At 38.2% G+C, this 20,176-nt stretch overlaps 2 protein-coding genes and 1 pseudogene across 2 annotated transcripts; 2 read left to right on the plus strand and 1 right to left on the minus strand.

Moving 5' to 3' along the window:
* The first annotated feature begins 11,734 nt into the window (after window positions 1-11,734).
* Window positions 11,735-13,458, plus strand: LOC113771293 (annotated as a pseudogene).
* A 54-nt stretch (window positions 13,459-13,512) lies between these two features.
* On the plus strand, window positions 13,513-14,065 carry LOC113771294 (ATP-dependent zinc metalloprotease FTSH 2, chloroplastic-like). The gene is made up of 3 exons (XM_027315891.1): window positions 13,513-13,536; window positions 13,593-13,906; window positions 14,008-14,065. Exons 1-3 carry the CDS (start codon window positions 13,513-13,515, stop codon window positions 14,063-14,065), a joined length of 396 nt encoding a protein of 131 aa, XP_027171692.1.
* A 1,794-nt stretch (window positions 14,066-15,859) lies between these two features.
* Window positions 15,860-18,826, minus strand: LOC113771295 (disease resistance protein At4g27190-like). The gene has a single exon (XM_027315892.1). It carries the CDS (start codon window positions 18,824-18,826, stop codon window positions 15,860-15,862), a length of 2,967 nt encoding a protein of 988 aa, XP_027171693.1.
* Between the last annotated feature and the right edge of the window lie 1,350 nt (window positions 18,827-20,176).

Consider the following 20,176-nt stretch of genomic DNA (forward strand, 5'->3'; position numbering starts at 1 on the left):
TGGGTACCAAACAGTAGCAGTAGTTGATGGAATATCACCCAAACAACTCAAACACAGTCATATACAGAGAAATCACATCTCATAATAACAGTATACAGAGCCTTATTGGAAAACAAGGGAGGTCGAGTGCTATAAAGTACACGATCGCCTCCATTTTATCAAAACAGTATTTGGCTCCAACAGTCATAAATCAAGTATTTCAGATATTCAGATATTTCACATAACAGGTTGCAGGTAGTGGAACACTCACCTGTCAAGCATTGCAGTAGTCAAACGTCAAGTATCTCAGTTACGACCACCTTCATTTTTCAATTCTAGGGCAATGAGTAAAATCGTTAACAAATTAGGTTCACTTTCCACTCAATTGTAGGCTCATTAAGTGACCAAGTGAGTTGTTAAAGTCGCTCAATTCATCATGCAAATTAGGCCCAAAATGCAGTAAAAGTTCATGAGAAAACAAGTTCAATAAGTGCATGAAAGTTGGGCAAAAGAAAAGTTTCATTCAAGTTTAAAATGTTCTTCGAGGGTAAAACAGTCGCGCCCGCGCAGTTTCGGTAAAACGGCTATATCTCACTGTAGGAAGGTCGGAATTAGGTGGCGTCAGTGGCGTTGGAAACTAGACTGGAAGGGCTTTCCAACGGTATCAAATACACACTCTTGATCATCTCCTATCAGTACCAGCAGCTCAGAAAGTTTGGCTGATTTTCCAACTCTAGATCGGTCCTAACCTCAAGCAAAACTACATTAGTTCTTGGTGCTATCTTCATTTGTTTTTGTTCAAATTTATCCAAATCAGTCCTCAAATGTTCATATACCGGGATTCAGGTCACCTAGTACCATTGGAGTTCACAATGTAACACATAAACATGTTTAAGAATGACCATCGCAGTTTAGTTATCAAGGAAAACCAAAACAGTCCACTAGTAGTCTAACCAACCACTTTGCTTGCTTCAATTTCATTCCAACTCACACATGAACTTAAGCAATGTCTAACCAAGTTTCTTAGGCATGATTAAGGTGCAAATAAATCATAAAAATCAAGGAAAAATCCTTCCTTCAAGAACCGGTCAGCCAAGGCAAAGAACAGTCCACACTTTCACATATTCACTCAACCTTCACCCTCCCATGATTTTCATTTAAATAACATATCAAGTGGTAGATCTAACTCAAAAGAGATTTAAAACATGTTAATACCTCATAAACAAACATGAGCAAAGTCCAAACATTTCATCAAACACTTGGTAGGTATACTAACTAACTCAACTATTACTTGTTTCATTCAAGAGATTAACCCCAAATCTCAACCAAAACATCTTGTAGTTTGCCATTAAAACTTAAAGTACAAGATAAAATACAATAAAACTCTCATTTAAAGAATATTTACCTCTCTTGTAATGAGCTTGAACCACCAAATCAATCCACCAAAAGGAAAACTTCAAGCTTGGAACAACCACTAGGAATGAAGGGAAGTTTCTCAACTCACTCAAGATCTTTCTCTTTTGATTTTTGCTCTTGATTTACTAGGGTTAGAAAGCAAGGAAAATGGAGTTTCTCTCTTCCTCTCTAAGCTTCAAGAAATTTGGCCAAGCTAAGGGAAAGAAAGCTCCAACATGGTTTAAATTATCTTTTAACTTTTGGTCAAACAAGATCCATGGCTAGGGTTTTGCCACTTGTCCCCATTCTTGTCCAATCCTCCCTTAATCTTTGACTAATGATATTTTAACCTTTCCAAATGTACCAATACTTATTTAACACCTCTAATCCTTCATGTAAAGTCCCTACCACTAATAAAAGAACACTGGGTAAAATACAAGTGGTGAATTATTTAAAACCAACTCAAGAAAATGTTTTATTTCAAGTAAAAAGAAATGAAATGTAATGCATGGAAAATGTTGCAACACATAGGGAATATGATGCAAGGGCATGTTATAAGTGGTCTAAGTCTTAGAATAAGGCATGTAAATAAAAAAATATTGTGTTTTAAAGTGAGGGTCAATACAAGGGAATTGTTGTATCACATGTAAAATATAATGCTAGGGCATATAATGAATGGTTTAAATCTTAGAGCAAGGCATGTAGTTTAGGGAAATTGCGTTTTAAAGTGAGGGTTCTCACACTCTCTCCCCCTTCAAAGAATTTCGTCCTCGAAATTCTCACATTGATCACTGAATAGCTCCGGATATTTTGATCAAATGCCCTCTTGAACTCTCTCGAGGCCTGTGGCCACATACTCTAGTAAAAGACTAGCAATACAAAGCCAAATATAGGAAGAAATTGAGGTTCCAAAACTTTATTTAGAATATGCATCAATTTACAAATTTTATACCTGTATAACTTATCAAAATATAATATTTGCTTGTTCCAATCGAGGAGTAATCCTCATGTACTTACAAATCAACGTTGCCAAAAGTCATTTAGAGCACAAGAGTATCACTTATAGTCAAACGTTTGGAGAAATTAGATAAGGCTTTCAAAATATAAATTTAGAAATTGTCCGACCTAAAATGATTTGAATAAACTCATTTCCTTTCATTTAAACCTCAATTCCACTCATAATCCAACCTCAAAATAGTTTACCAACTCCAATCCTAAAGTTGGAAATGAAAGTAGGAACAGTTCTAAGAAAACAGAAATTTTCTAGTTTTGCGTGATACCATTTGAAAAGTCATATCTCAAGTTTCTTAATTCCAAAATTTAAAGACTCTATATCGTCAGAAAATAGATTCAAAGAGTTACAACTTTCTAGAAGGTACCATTGTAAGATTCAATCCACAAGTCAGTCAAATTCCAACCTTAATTTGCTCTTCACCCAGTAAGAGATAGAACAGGTATGCAATTTCCGTCAATTTTAAAAAATCACAGATATTCATGAAAATTGAGAACAATGCTGAAATTTTCATGGTTGATAGTATTCTGAATCTAGTTTCAAACTCAACAAACGGAACTCAATTCTGACCTTTCTTCATCAAGATATAACAGATTTCCTAAAACTACCCAAGGTTCCCTGCGGACAAATTTTCAGCGGCATTTCCTTTGTGTTTACTAATTTTTCCAGCCAATTCAAGGCTTCATTCTTCCCACAAAACAGTTTCAACTCAAGTGTATATACATACCAAGCCAACAATTTACTAAGTCAAGCATATAACCGTCACCTATTCAAGTTAGAAAATGAAACTCTGAGCTGAAATTCCTAATCACAAGTTGGAATTTTCTTTAGGCAAGTCAAACTAGCATATATAAGCTAGATATTTCACATAGCAAAACTATCAGACCATGGCCAACACTCAAGCATGATGTGTGGGTAGAAAATTCTCCATAAAACTGAAAATTTCTAATGGACAAGCGAAATTATAGCAATTGACTCATGGACAAGGATCCAATACTGCCCAACCAACAATATTTAATAGCAGTTATTAAAATAGCAGGTACAAAGTTCACTGTTCCTAACGAAAAATAGCTTACTACATAAAATTTCACTACGCAGAGTCCAATGATCACAACTATTTCAGACAAGACCTCACTAAGGGCTAACTTAACTATGAATGTCTTGAGATGCTATTCGACTAGGCAAATGCACTAATTGAAACTTATTCCGTACCACTTCTGGAATCCCTTCGCATTTCTTTTTCAATTCTATGTTCTGGTGCAATAGTTCAATTTTCTCCAAGTACTCTTATTCCCATCGTCCTTCCCAGTGCTACACTAATCTCTTTTGGAACTCTACTTTCATTCGAATAATCTCTATATTCTTATACAGATCAGTCAAATTTGTCATCTCGCCGATTCACTTAACTTGATGACAGCTTGCCAGGCAAATCAAAGGAGCAGGAAGTAACTCATTACGATTGGAAACTCTAGTCATATAACTTTTAAGTTTATTCACTTCCAATCTAACAACGAAGAATTAAACTAAGCTATTCTCAAATGAGATAGACAAGACAGTAGGATACATTAAGGGCAATATCTCAAGATATTATGCCACTTATTCTTATTCAGAGATTTTAACACAAGAAGTATCCTTATCAGTTATGTACATAATGAAATCCTAAAGTATACTTCGTATCTCAAAAGTTCCACACCTCATCTCAAGTATTTGGATATAAGTATAGAACCCAATTCTTTTCCTCAAACCCCCATACATAATTCCAAAACTCTCAATCTCAACATGGTAATGATCAAGTCAAATCTATACTTTGACATTAGTGGATAGGTGTCAAGGAAGTATAGGTAAGGGTAGTTCGTCGAGAACCAAGTTACAGGTATCAGATATCACAAGAGAGGTAGAAATACCTATATAGTTGCTGTTAATACAACCTCCCAATCCAATAAACATTTATCAAGTCCTCACGTCATAGGAAAAGGAAATAGGTCTTCAGTGCAAATTTCTCGATGTACACTACAATCTAACCATCATCTATAGAAACCCTAACCAGACTTTGACTAGGTTAGTCCATAATAACCTTCCAAGATCCATTACCTCAATCAATCCAATTGCTAGGTCAACTGTTAGAATCTTCCGCGCCTTGACTTTTGCCATCAAAACTTCTCATGTACAATCAAGATACAGACCCTTATTCTAGTGCTCTCCACTTTTTGGTAATCAAGTACAAGAATCCACAATAAGATAATTCACAACTCGAGTCGGCCGGTCCCAAGAGTAAATCACCCTTATTAGAGATTCCTACCTGACATACATATCTATATCTCCCAAGTACCATGATAAAGGGTTTATGCTTATAACAGTCATGATTCATAATTTACGCCCAAGGAGAGCACCTAGTCCTTTCCACTTACTCACATAATCGAGACAATAACACCACTTGACCCCAAGCTTACTCCGCGTAGGGACCACGCGAAATAGCAAAAATATCTTTCATTCTTTCAAACCAGTTCTCGGCAGCTTCGGGATCTAGTCCTCTAAGAAATTTAGGAGGAGCGAACTTTTGGAACCGTTCCAGGGCCCTATTTTCGCCTATTTCAGGGTCCCTTTGCTGGTTACCAAATACTTGACCTTGTTGGTCAACCAAACGGGTCAGTAAATCAGTCATACGATTGATAATTGTAGTTACCTGGTCCCCTTCTTCACCTCTGGGTCCCTGGTCTTGGTTGCCACAAAACCTTGTTCCCCCTCTTGATTCTGGGCCTACCTAGATCCAGGTCCACGGCCCCGATCACGTTGTCGTCTAGTCTCCATTATCAGTCACTGGTTTAGACCCAAGTATTATAACTAACGGGGTAAGCAAGTATGAGTATATACCATATACTCATTCATATTTAAAAGTCATATAAAAATGAAATCGGAGTCACGATAAGCAAGTGAAAATGCAAAGCAGTTAAACGCCAATGGCGAAACAGAGTCAAAATCAAAGTCACAGTCAAAGTCACAGTATTATACATTCAAAGGCTCATAGCAGTTGTTTACAAGATAACAAGATCAAAAGCCTCAAAAGTACAGATACAGTCATATAGTCATATCAAGCGAAACCCTAGTGTAAGTTGTCAAAAGAATGTTGTACAACCACCGAGTCACCACATCCCGTATCCTTTCTATGTACAGTAGTCAAAATCATTCACAATAGTAACTTAATAGTGAAGGCTTAATCTGCAGTAGGATTGGTTGACCCCTCACTCTGGGCGGGTTCAGCTCCTGTGTCATCTCCAATGTGAGAAGTCTCATCGCTCACTTCTCCCAATAGATCATCACAAATATTTAGAATGAACTCTGCTCTATTCCTGACTTTCCTGGCTCTCTTGGCCATGCGCTCTTGAGTTTCTCCAAGCTGCGCGCACAGGTCATCAACCGTATTTCGGCCCTTGACCACATCATACTCAAGCTCCTTAATCCGCTCGGTTTGCGTTTTAATAGTTTCCTTCAGGTAATTCACTTCAACTCCAAGCCTAGTATTGTCCCTCGCTAGGACCTTCCATTCCTTCACAACGGCCAGAACTACTTCATTAGGATAAGTGTAAATATGCCGACACTCGCAACGCCTATAGCAGTCGGATGGGCTCCAATAGTTTCTAGCTCCTCCAAGCCTGGTCTGGTATCTAATCATCGGTAAGTTCTCGCGGGACGTCTTGCCAACCGGTCTATCGCCAGGGCCACTAGATTCGTCCATGCTACACAAAGTGTAGATAAACTTAAGTACTCTTAAGGGAAATAATGAGATATAATCCTCAAGTCGGAAATTTCTAACTCGCCCAGGCTAATTCAAATATAGGCTCTGATGCCACCTGTGACAGCCCCACCTCTCCCTAGGGCGAATCCCAAGGTATCAGCGGACTGCCTGCACAACTCTCGTCAGGGCTCGGTCAATCAAAGAACTAATAACTCAAAAATAACTGGTGAAATAACTTCAAATTTAAGTGTACAAACCCTAATGGCTCATAATCGTCAAGCCAACTTTCCAAATTTAAAATGTTAAACTAAAAGTCACACTTACTACTCCATACTACAATTACGTAACATAAAACGAACTTATGAATCCAAACTGACAAAAGTCAAAAGTAAAGTCGTCTTAACAAAAAGGTTACAAATCCAAGCAAAATAAAGCTAAGAAAGCTCTTGACCATTAGTCCATCCCCGATCTGTTAAGGAAAACAAAGGGAGTGGGGTGAGCTAAAACGCAGTGAGGTTCCAAGTAAAACAAGTAATCACATAGCCAAATAAGGGCACAAAATGATCAAATAAACATCGTACAGGAGAATGACAGTTTAAACACAGTTCAATTCAAGGATACGGGTGGCTTTCAAAAGCCAAAGATCCACTTGAGCTTGATCATAAATGCCTCCGTTGACTCTCCGTCAACACTTGTGTACACAGAATATAAAGTCCGTAGAACACCACTTTCACTGATCTCCGTCCACCAGTCAACCCCCTATCGGGTTCGAACACCAAACAGGAACAGGAATGGTAATACTCGAGTATACTAGGAATCTAAGATTCCAAAGAAACAGGATCAAGTCGAGGATTTTACCACTGGTGATGTTGGGCAACACAACAAGCAAGCACAACGGCTATACTTCACCAGGGACCTCCAAACATCAGTCCCCAAGGTTTATCGGCCTTCTCGACCAAGCCCTTGCTGACTCGATACAACCGACTCACCTAAGAGGTTGGGTACCCAAACAGTAGCAGTAGTTGATGGGATATCACCCAAACAACTCAAACACAGTCATATATAGAGAAATCACATCTCATAATAACCGTATACAGAGCCTTATTGGAAAACAAGGGAGGTCGAGTGCTATAAAGTACACGATCGCCTCCATTTTATCAAAACAGTATTTGGCTCCAACAGTCATAAATCAAGTATTTCAGATATTCAGATATTTCACATAACAGGTAACAGGTAGTGGAACACTCACCTGTCAAGCAATGCAGTAGTCAAACGTCAAGTATCTCAGTTACGACCACCTTCGTTTCCCAATCCTAGGGCAACGAGTGAAATCGTTAACAAATTAGGTTCATTTCCCACTCAATTGTAGGCTCATTAAGTGACCAAGTGAGTGATTAAAGTCACTCAATTCGTCATGCAAATTAGGCCCAAAATGCAGTAAAATTTCATGAGTAAACAAGTTCAATAAGTGCATGAAAGTTGGGCAAAAGAAAAGTTTCATTCAAGCTTAAAATGTTCTTCGCGGGTAAAACAGTCGCGCCCACGCAGTCTCGGTAAAACGGCTATATCTCACTGTAGGAAGGTCGGAATTAGATGCCGTCAGTGGCGTTGGAAACTAGACTCGAAGGGCTTTCCAACGGTACTAAATATATACTCTAGATCATCTCCTATCAGTACCATTAGCTCAGACAAGTTGGCTGATTTTCCAACTCTGGATCAGCCCTAACCTCAAGTAAAACTACATTAGTTCTTGGTGCTATGTTCATTTGTTTTAGTTCAAATTTACCCAAATTAGTCCTCAAATATTCATATACTGGGATTCAAGTCACCTAGTACCATTGGAGTTCAAAATGTAACACATAAACATGTTTAAGAATGACCATAGCAGTCTAGTTATCAAGGGAAACCAAAACAGTCCACTAGTGGTCTGACCAACCACTTTACTTGCTTCAATTTCATTCCAACTCACACATAAGCTTAACCAATGTCTAGCCAATTTTCTTAGGCATGATTAAGGTGCAAATAAATCACAAAAATCAAGGGAAAACCCTTCCTTCAAGAACCGGTCAGCCAAGGCAAAGAAGAACAGTCCACACTTTCACATATTCACTCAACCTTCACCCTCCCATGATTTTCATTTAAATAACATATCAAGTGGTAGATCTAACTCAAAAGAGGTTTAAAACATGTTAATACCTCATAAACAAACATGAGCAAAGTCCAAACATTTCATCAAACACTTGGTAGGCATACTAACTAACTCAACTACTACTTGTTTCATTCAAGAGATTAACCCCAAATCTCAACCAAAACATCTTGTAGTTTGCCATTAAAACTTAAAGTACATGATAAAACACTATAAAACTCTCATTTAAAGATTATTTACCTCTCTTGTAATGAGTTTGAACCTCCAAATCAATCCACCAAAAGGAAATCTTCAAGCTTGGAACAACCACTAGGAATGAAGGGAAGTTTCTCAACTCACTCAAGATCTTTCTCTTTTGATTTTTGCTCTTGATTTACTAGGGTTAGAAAGCAAGGAAAATGGAGTTTCTCTCTTCCTCTCTAAGCATCAAGAAATTTGGCCATGCTAAGGGAAAGAAAGCTCCAAGATGGTTTAAATTATCTTCTAACTTTTGGTCAAACAAGATCCATGGCTAGGGTTTTGCCACTTATCCCCATTCTTGTCCAATCCTCCCTTAATATTTGACTAATGATATTTTAACCTTTCCAAATGTACCAATACTTATTTAACACCTCTAATCCTTCATGTAAAGTCCCTACCACTAATAAAAGAACACTGGGTAAAATACAAGTAGTGAATTATTTAAAACCAACTCAAGAAAATGTTTTACTTCAAATAAAAAGAAATGAAATGTAATGCATGGGAAATATAGGGTCAATACACGGGAATTGTTGTATCACATGTAAAATACAATGCTAGGGCATATAACAAAAGGTTTAAATCTTAGGGCAAGACATGTAGTTTAGGAAAATTATGTTTTAAAGTGAGGGTTCTCACATGCCACTTCGTACTTTTCATTGAAATATGAAAACAGAAGCACTATGTGTTAACTCTCAATGTCAACTTATTGAGGAAAAATCGCACAATTTCCAAATTTATTGGTTAGGCCTAGCCCCTAGAGCTCCATGTGTTCATCAGATTTAAACACAAATAGTCAGTCAGGGCAAGCTTTTTATCTGGTTATATTCTGAAATCCATTCAATTTATAGAGGTAGAGTAACGAGAGTGGTTGTGCAAAGAATGATTCTTCTTCAACCACTCTTGCTTGATACCTGTGAGTACTGCAGCTATTGAATTCTTTCCTGTTTGTTTATTAGTTGTAAATTTGCATTTCTTATAGCTAAATTTTACACTATCAATATCTCTTAATCATATGGACTATATCCTTTCGCTAAACTACTTTGATGAGGGTTTAAAAAGAAGTGATCTTACTATCATGTGGAGTTTAATATTCTACTGAGCTGATGTATCTATTAGAAAAGTGATTGAGATTTGAAATTCTACAGTACCTGTTTTCTTTGGAAGGAATACAAGCTATAATCAAATAGTGAGCTATAAATGAAACTATTAGCAAAAGAGAGGATTGATGAGCTGAAATATTTTAGTAGAATCATTAATTTTACAAGTCATGTGCACTTTTGATCTTTGTCAATTATTATAGCCATCTTGTTCTTTTAGAAACATCTACCGGACTTGTACCAGAGAGTTGGAATCCAAATTCACGGACTACAACATTTGACTCCCTTGATCAGTTTTTAGTTCTAAAGTCTGATTGATCTGAAATCTTCCAAAGGATGAAAGTTGAAAAGTGCTATTCAAGTTTTTCCTAGCATTTATGATTTGTCCTGCTATTTCAATTTCATAACACAATCCAACACTTGGCGGTTGAAGTTGAAATTCATTTACTTTACCATCAAATTTGTCAAGATATAGTGAGCTTACATCATGGCCTGTTGATGGTCCCTATTGACATTTGAATAAGAATTTCTAAAGTGTGTCATAGAGCTCTTTATTGTGAAATGTAGACAAAGAGCAACATGCACATGGTTCATATACTTCTAAATTCTAATGAATTCATGTATTTATATGTGCTGCAGATATACCTCCATTGATGAGCAGTTCACATGAATCCATAGGCGGTTCTGATGCAGTACTAAAAAAGCATTTCATTTCATTTCTTCTTATTATGTCTCTTTGAGTAAAGATCTTCAGCCTTATGCATTTCATTTCTTCTTATTATGTCTCTTTGAGTAAAGATCTTCAGCCTCATGCACCACAGGTACCTTCACCACTGATGCCTTTCATATAACGGCTTGCCAAAGTTATCAGGCACAAAAATGCTCACTTTTTCTTTACATGGTTTATAGTTCTCTGCTTCAATACAAGGATTTTAGTTCTTGACTGTAATACAGTCATGTATTTTAACTCATACTACAATAAAAGTAGTTAATAAGAAAAATGGTGCCAAACTTATCATGGCTTGTTAATAGCCCACCAGTTATGAAATTTCAGTTCAATATATCCCTAGCACATTAAAAACCTGAAATAAAATTCAAACTAAGAATAAGTGGTCTTTCATGAAGGTGAGTTTTACCATGTCTTAGCAATATCATATGGCTTGTGTATTTTTACATAAAACATTAAATTTCTGTAACACAGTGGCATCTGAACTGATTGTATCGAGTCTTGTGATTGACGAGAATTTGATGTAGAATAGCAGAAGAATAGCTGAGTTTCAATGACATTCATTCATCCAAAAAAATTAGTCTAATCTTCAAGTTGCTTCAGTCTTCATGTTCACATATGTAAGAGGTTGTTATTAATTACTGATTGATTGTGTTTGATTTTTCAAGTATGTTGAACTTTTCCTTGATTGAAATTATATTGAGTGTGACAGCGACTGATTGCTGGTCTTCCCTAGCTCCACATCTTGCAAATGTGGTTTGTTGTCCTCAATATGAGGCCAGCCTTGTAGTTCTCCTGGGACCGTCAGTCATTGCATTTCAGATGTTGAAAAGATCTTGGAAATTCGAGGCGCCAATGAGAATCTTAGCAATCTCACTTCAGCTTCTTGCCCTATTGTAGATGTTCATAAGGTTGATAGCATTCTGGCTTCATTAAAACTTCTAGATACATGCGATGATGTTGATACCACTGCAGTGTGCTACAATAGAATTTGCCAGAATGCCTTATCAGGTGCAGCTAAAAAACTATATTTCGACAATTATAGTATGAAAACATTGAGTAACAATCCTATCTTGCTTGATGAATTAGCAATTATGAGGGACTATTCCAATATCGTGCTTTGATGGCTAGCTAGTAAGCTTAATCCTTCTTCTGCAAACCAAATACTCGGCGGACTTTCTAGCTGTCACTTAAACAAAGGTAACAAGGAAAAACAATAAGAAATGCACCTTGCATCTTTATGATTTGCATGATAAACTTTGATAATTCATCTAAAGCAAGAGTATCTTGATCTTATTTTCATCGAACTCTTTGATTAGCCTGCCCACTGGTATTTCCGAATATTGCTGAAATTCCTGAATACTGTGGAGATTAAGTGAATAATGAGACATCTTGCTGCAATGCCATGGAGAGTTATAGGTCTCGCTTGCAAGAGCAAAGCTTTATTAATAATTTGCAAGCAGCAAACTGTGCTTCCTTGCCTGTTATGAAGTTGCAGAGTGCTAACATATCGAGCAGCATGTATAACCTTTACCATATAAAGCTGAAGGACTTCTCACCTCAAGGTCTGCATCTATATCTTTTTCAAATATATTACTTTAGGTCACTTTTCCAAACATTACTTGCGGAATATTTTTTCCTTCCATAAATTTGTGGATCATCATGGTGTGCAATCTACTGAGAACTGATTTCCTTCAGCAGTTGACTCGAAAGGTAATTGTTTCAACAGATAGTCCAATATCATATATAACGATTATCTTTCTCTTTATTTTTGATCTATAAGATATCAGACTTTTTCTTTACAAAAATTAATTTAGCAATGAATGTCTATTTTATCTTACCTTTGATTAGTTTATCACTTATATTCTCAAAAATCTGGTTGCCTCTTGCCTAGCTTGCCTTCGGATGTAACATTTAATGGAAGTTTTGGAATTGGATTTATTTGCGATCTTAATGATAACATTGTGGCTTCTTGTCCTTTGGTCCTTTTGTTTCTGCTTCTCCCTGCAATAAAACTAGCACATGTACGCAAGCAGTTTCTTTTCTTTGTTGCATAATATAATAATGTCCCTGCAGCTTATGGCTTGTTATCTTGAGACTTCAGCCATCTATTTGAGAAATTCTCCTCTTTTTCTTGTTTTTTCCCTTGACCAGAGATCACATGAAGGAAGGAGAGGCTTCTTGAAATTGTTGCTTAGAAATGTAGGATTAGGTGGAGCAGCATTACTTAATGATGGAAAAGCATATGTCGATGAGCAAGGGGTTTCTAATTCAAGGATGTCCTATTCTAGATTTTTGGAGTATTTGGACAAGGATAGAGTGAAAAGAGTAGATCTATATGAAAATGGAACTATTGCCATTGTTGAGGCAGTCTCCCGAGTTGGGTAATCGGGTGCAGAGAGTTCATGTGCAACTTCCAGGACTTCTGCAAGAGCTTCTTCAGAAATTTAGAGAAAAGAACACTGACTTTGCTGCTCACAATGCTCAAGAGGACTCTGGTTCTCTGTTGTTCAACTTGACTGGAAACTTGGCCTTCCCACTGATCTTGATTGGAGGTCTATTCCTACTTTCAAGGCGATCTTCTGGAGGGATGTGTGGTCCTGGTGGGCTCGATTTTCCATTGGCCTTTGGTCAATCAAAAGCCAAGTTCCAAATGGAACCAAGCACTGGTGTGACCTTTGATGATGTTGCAGGGGTGGATGAAGCAAAACAAGATTTTATGGAGGTTGTGGAGTTCTTGAAGAAGCCTAAAAGGTTCATTGCCTTGGGAGCTCGTATCCTTAAGGGGGTCCTCCTTGTTGGCCCTCCAGGTACTGGAAAGACCCTCCTAGCTAAAGCTATTGCTGGTGAAGTAGGTGTTCCATTTTTCTCGATTCAGGTTTAGAGTTCGTAGAGATGTTTGTTGGTGTTGGTGCCTCTCGTGTTTGTGATCTTTTCAAGAAAGCGAAGGAGAGTGCTCCATGCATTGTATTAGTTGATGAAATTGATGCTGTTGGGCGGCAAAGAGGAACTGGCATTAGAGGAGGCAATGATGAAAGAGAACAGACCCTCAACCAGCTTTTGACAGAAATGGATGGTTTTGAAGGAAACACTGGCATTAATTGCGGCTACTGACCGTGCTGACGTTCTTGACTCTGCATTGTTGAGACCAAGACGTTTTGACAGACAGGTATAACTCCTTCAATGATTCTCACTCCTCAAACTGAGGTTTAATGGAAAATACTTGTTTAATGGAAAATGTTTAATTTCATGCTCTTACACAGGTAACCGTTGATGTACCAGATATTCGAGGAAGAACAGAAATTCTGAAAGTTCATGCTAGCAATAAAAAATTTGATTCAGATGTGTCTCTTGAAGTGATAGCCATGAGAACAGCTGGTTTTAGTGGAGCAGATCTTGCTAATCTCTTAAATGAGGCTGCTATCTTGGCTGGCCGACGTGGGAAGGCAGCAATCTCATCAAAAGAGATCAACGATTCAATTGATAGAATAGTTGCAGGAATGGAAGGGACAATTATGACTGATGGCAAGAGCAAAAGTCTGGTTGCATACCATGAAGTTGGGCATGCTGTCTGTGGGTAAGTTTTGAGATTGTCAAGCTTGTCTTTATTAATTCGAGGTGTTTTATCTCTCATTGAGATTGTCTCTCATTGCATTTGACTTCCTGTGTTGCAAGTAGTATACTTCCTGAGGTTCCTATAGCAGCATCTGCTCTACTAGGTAGGAGTACTTGCTGATGTGCTATTAAAAATAGCAGGTCATTTCCTTTACGGAAATGAAATAAACTAGCATTCAGTTAAGTTCACTAAATTGAGTGATCTTTTGTTTAGCAGATATTATCCTTCTTTCTACATCATTAGGCACTTCAAGATGATCTTTTGACCCCTTAAAACAATGAAAAAATGGATGTCCTGACATTATGAGATTTGTTAATCATATTCATCAGGAGAATAATTTTAGGTGAATTACCGGCTGATATGTTTACATTATCTGAAACCACATTCCTTCCTTTACCTCATTGTACAGCAACTGATGCTATATTTCCTGCCCTAGACCAATTTCTGTTTGTCCTTCGTTCCTTTATTGGTTGCATATCACTGAGTTCTTTGTGGTGTGAACTCTGAATTAGGCTCAAACTGAAATCAATCAACTATAAACTGGAGAATAATTAGTTATGAATGTTCCTTGATTGAAAGTTATTAACCTTGATTTTGCCTCTTCATAAATTGTAGGACTGCAGATTAGCAAGGAAATCACATTCTAGAAATGAAAATCTAGAAAAAGTACACACATAGAAAGGCTTAAATTGATAGAGCGAAATCACATTCTCGGAGTACAATATGACCAAAAATTTTAGCATAATACCTCAAAACAATTTTGTTGCTAATCATGGAATAGTCGCAAAAAACTGTGTCGCTACTCCAGTTACAATCAAGCACAGAAAAAACATGATCTAGGTAGGAATAAAAGGCCAAACATGACAAAAAGCAGCAACTGTAATACAGCTAAAGAAGAAGCACGTCTTGGAAGGAAATTTGGTACTGGAGGATAGGGCTTCGATTAACACTTGTTTTTGCAACATCACCTCTCTTGCAGCAGCAAATTTGTTTAGTAACCTGAGAAATATTGACAAACAACACTTGATCAGTGTAGTCAGAAACACAAAGCTAATTCGTCCATGATACTAATTCAGTGTACAATAATGTAAATTACTTTGCAGTTCTACTTCCTTCCAACTTGTTGTGGCTCTCAACATGAAATTTAGAATTTAAACATTTGCAAACATATATACCTACAGCTTTATCTGGAAACCCTCTTCAAAAAAGGGGAAATTCAAGAAAACCTCCAAAACCAGGAAATGAAAAAAGAAAAGAACATAGAGATCAGCTCATTCACAGAATAAATTAATAAAGACACTAAACTCATAAATGAACAAGAAGAAAGAAAGAGAGAGAAAATAAAATATTTAAATTTAGAAAATTTAGAAAAAGTACTAAAAAGCTGTGCACTAGATTATATCAATGATTATAAGAAAAGGGTGCGGTTTGCAATTCCTCTCCATTGGAAAGGTAGTCGGCAGAGGAAAACTTGAGCCTCTCCAGAAAAAGGGAAAGATAGAGAACATTCCACAGCATAAAATGAAAAAAGAAATTTATAATGACATTGAACTCAAAAATAAATAAGAAGAAAGAGAGAGAGAGAGAGAGACAAACTATAGTACTTAAATCCATTTTCCCATCAAAAAAGTCAAAACAAAAAATGAAAAAGAAAAAGAACATTATATGTAGTAAATCACGTAAATTAATTGAAGAAAGGGTGTTAGTAGTTCTGCACCGCAACATTGAAATAACTAATATTGATTCCTACGCAATAGAAAATCTAGGCTATTGGAGAAGTAGATCATATTTTGGGAAATTTCAAAGAAAGGGGATACTTGGCAAGACAAGACTAGAGGGAAGGGAGGAATCACGTACTTGAAAACCAATCCGGATTTTGATCAAATAGGTGGCCTTTAACACCTTGTTCGAACTTCACCCCTTTGCAATGAACAATGGGTCAAGGGCACTTTTTGGGTAGTGACTATCCCACTCTAATAATTCCCACCATTCTACATCTCCCCTAATTTTACGAAGAGTGCTGGGAGGAGATGGTAGACCGTTGGTGGTAGGAAGAAACAAAGGCAGCCTCTTTACCTTTGGACAATCGAATATTTCAATCTCCTTAATTGAATCGCAGATCATGGCTGCCTTGCAAATGTTCTTCAGTTGCGGCAGCCTATTCAGAGTCAATCTCCTTAATTTTGGAAGGATGACGGTGGCAGTGGCTCCACTTGAAGTCAATTGGACGCCTTTTCCTCCTCCTTGTCCTGCTCTATTGCCATCTATTGCTATCTCCTCCAATCCTTCACAATCTTCAACACTTAATGTTTCAAGATTTTGAAGGTTCTGCAGCAACAGCACTGTGAATAGCTGCTTCACGTTGTGACATTCAGAAATCCACAATATTTTGAGGGAAAAAAAGGTGCCAATTGGAAGCAAATATGGTTCTGATTCTCCGTAAAAAAGACCAACCAAATTTGGCAACCCGGAGAGCCCTAGCTCTTCGAGATGACAGAGTCGACTAAGAGACGAGACTTCCAGCCGATCATGTGGAGAAGGAGAGGGCAATTGCCAGAGGAACTCTATTCCAACCGAATCAAAAATATCCAATTCAAATAAGTGGCTTAAATTTATAAAATTTCTAAACACATCTGACAAGCACCTAATGCCCATGCCTTCACGATCCACGATTTCCAAACTCTTCAAATCATCTGGCAAATAGTTCGATCCTCTACCAAGCTTACACTGATGAAAATACAGTTGTTTCTGATAATACATATAACCCCGATTCTTAGTTAAGATGTCATTGATATAAACATTATAGTATTTTGGCCACTGAGTAATTTTATAGAAGTCCGTAAAAGACAAACATCCTATGAAACTTTCTAATTGGTTCAGCACTTCCGGATCATTAACTTGTACCTTACCAAAGGGTGGCAATAATAGCAGTTGAAGACGGTGGAATTGGGAAAATGTCCCTTTTGGTATTATCTTTAAACCTAAAGTCTGACAGTCTTTCAAGTTAAGCCTTTCAAGGTTGACCAGTGACTCCCAACCTTGAGGTAAATCCTGAATGCTAGTGCATGATAAATCCAAATCCCTCAATTGCTTGAGCTTTCCCAGTGGTGGCACAGACATGAGGCGTGCACAACCCCCCAAAATCAAAGCAGTGAGATTCACCATGTCTGAAACACAATTAGGCAACTCTGTTATATCTTTGCACCCTTCTAGATTCAAAACTTTAAGTCCACACATGTGCCGAAAGAATGAATCTGGGATTCTTTTTATGGAAAAATGGGGAAGAAGCAAGGTTGAGAGCTTAGGACAATTCGGTGACCAGCCTGGTGGAACTTCTATTTCTGCGCTTCCAAATGTATGAAAGTAGACTGCATGGAGATCTTCTGTCCATTTTTTTTGTTCCAGTATTACTTTTGAACGCCTCCATACAAAGCTTTTGACCAAGAAGCGTGGTACAACTCCACTCATCTTTAGTTTGGAGTTTCCATTCGTGATCCTCATTGCCATATCTCTGACCAAATCATGCATCTTTACATGGTCATCCCCTTCGGAATCTTTTGTTTCTTCCAGCAGGCAAAATCTTATCAGTTTGTTTAATATCGTTTGACCTTCATCAATATCTTCTGACCTTGAGTTCCGTTTTGGCATCAACTCTGCCCAAATAAAAAGGTCTATTAGTTCCTTTCTTTTTATTTTCCAATCTTCCGGATAAAGAGAGCAATACAAGAAGCAATTCCTTTGACATTCATTCAGGCGATTGAAACTCCATTCCAGGATGCGAAACACCTTTTTTTCCATCTCATCGTGCCCGACGGAACATGCTTTCAAGTCTTCCAATGCATTTCTCCACTCACAGATGTCTCTCACACCTCTCATGCTCCCAGCCACTGTGACAATACCAAGAGGCAAACCATCGCACCTTTCCGTGATGGACTTGGCAATATCTTTCAAACCTCCATCACTGGAGGTCTCGCTGCCAAGTGTATGCTCGAACAAACCCCAAGCTTCCTCTGTGTCCAATGTTTTCAACTCAAAATTGCTTTGGCATTGCATCCGGTTGCACACGTCTAACGAGCGTGTAGTCAAAATCAATCTGCGATTTAGTGCATCAAGAGGAATCCCTACCCTGTCTAAACCAAAGTCTTCCCAAACATCATCCAATATGAGCACTACCATTTCCTCCATTTTCTCGAATGCGTCACGTAACCTGCGTGCCCTTGCTCCTTCATCATCCACGTTTGACAGATCAAGCCTTAGGTGTTTAGCAATGTCACCTTGCAGCTTTTTGATGCTAAAATCTTGAGAGACAGAAATCCAATAAACCTTGAATTGAGTATTCTCAAGGAGATGATTATGGATGTGTTCCGCCAAAGTAGTCTTACCCACACCTCCCATCCCCCATATCCCAATCCTTAAGATCTCATTGGTGTCCAACCATGCCGGGATTGTTTCCAGACCTTTGCAAAACCTTTTTCCAAGTAATTTTATTGTCTCTCGTGGCTCACCTCTGCTCTCAGAAGCCTCAAGGCAAAGCTCAGCAAAATGATCACTATCACTTTGCACCATCAGTTGCTCTACAAACTTGTCCATTTTCTCCACTCCATCCCCACTGCTAAATGCATATTTTAGAAGATTACCCTGTTCTACCCTCGTTTTCAATGCAACGAATTCATTCTCTATTTTTGCTACCTCCTCAAACCAATTCTCAACCTCCCTTTTCCTTTTCTTAGTACCTGATCTTTCTGCAACTTTCACTTTCGACTCGAAATCAATTTTCCTGTTGCTTAATCTTTGCAACTTCATTTCGAGCGACCTTAGATTATCACGCAAATGGTAACACTTCCTTCCTCTGTCGAATGCCAAATTCCCAAGTGCCTCCATTGTTAATTTTCCAGTGAGCTCAATTACCTATCGATTGACAAGAAAATCTCTAAAAATTCCAGTTATCTAACAATAACGTTGTTCAATAAAGGTAGCATAATAATCATGATGCTCCTTTGGAAAATTTTGAAACAGGGCATTTCCAAACTCAGTCTGACAAATTTGAACCCAGTTAGTAAACTAAACAGTTAGCCGATTAATGTTGGATTCTACATAAATGTATCCTCAACTTTTAATCAATGTTTCAATGATGCAAAGGAACTAAAAGTAGTATTATTAGAATTTTCATTTTGCATTTATTTATCAAATACAAGTCCTATCATATCATAACTTTTTTGCGCTGAATGAAATGTTCATAAGTATACATGATGTATTAAGCAGAAACATTCCAATATGTAGTAGTAACTTTATATTTTTTGAGTAAGTACAAGTGGTTCTTCTTAGTAACATAATTTTTCTTTTTCTTATTTGAGGCAAATGGTATCTTAATTATTTTTTTATTTTTGATAAATAAATTTTAGGTAAATTGGTGTTGAAGAGGTGATTTTTGGCGGGTAACTGAACCGACCTAAATCAGTCCCTTCTCAGGTGAAGTGAGGGATACTTGCTTATCCGAAGTGGAAGGCGGGGCTTCTCCCCTGGGATCACTCCGACGATCAAGTTAGTATGAGAACGAGAAAAAATAATAGTATATATGAATGAACAGTATGCTTACTTGTTGGGTGTACATGTGGGGTATTTATGGAGTGGGAGTGGATGACAGGACGGAGGTCTCATGCTGGTGGGACCCATGTCCTGTCATTACGGCTCTGTTCCTTGTCAGGAGGTCTGACTCTGACACTGTAGCCGACTGAGCAGGATGACGGGGAACCTTGCCCAGTAGCCATTAAGAGCATCAGTGCTTTTCAGATAAAGCACTGGTCCTGGATGATGTCAGGCGGGTTGACATCATCAGCGTGCAGCCGAGGTGGAGGCCTGAGGTGCAGAGGTCACCTAAGCAGTAGACCAGGGTTCGGCCCGAGCTCGGGGGTCATGTTCAGGACAAGACCACACTCGCTTGAGAGACGAAATAAGATCACCTCGGCTATTCGGGGAAGGCCGAGATGAGCATCCTCAATAAGCCCCCCAAGCCTCGGGAGCTCTGGGCCCGGGAGGTACCGAGGTTTCGTTGTGCCGAGGTCGGCCAGGGTCGGGACCCGAAACTGCTCTGGAAGATGCAGGGGTACGACACGTGGGCAGGTCAGTTGATAGGACGTGGTGAGCAGAGAGAGTGTCAGTCGAAAGGACGGGACATTAATGAAGAGAGAGAGAGAGAGACACGTACTTTTGAATTTGAACATGGCTGTCTTT

Source organism: Coffea eugenioides, chromosome 5 (assembly GCF_003713205.1).
Source record: "Coffea eugenioides isolate CCC68of chromosome 5, Ceug_1.0, whole genome shotgun sequence".
Taxonomy (NCBI): domain Eukaryota; kingdom Viridiplantae; phylum Streptophyta; class Magnoliopsida; order Gentianales; family Rubiaceae; genus Coffea; species Coffea eugenioides.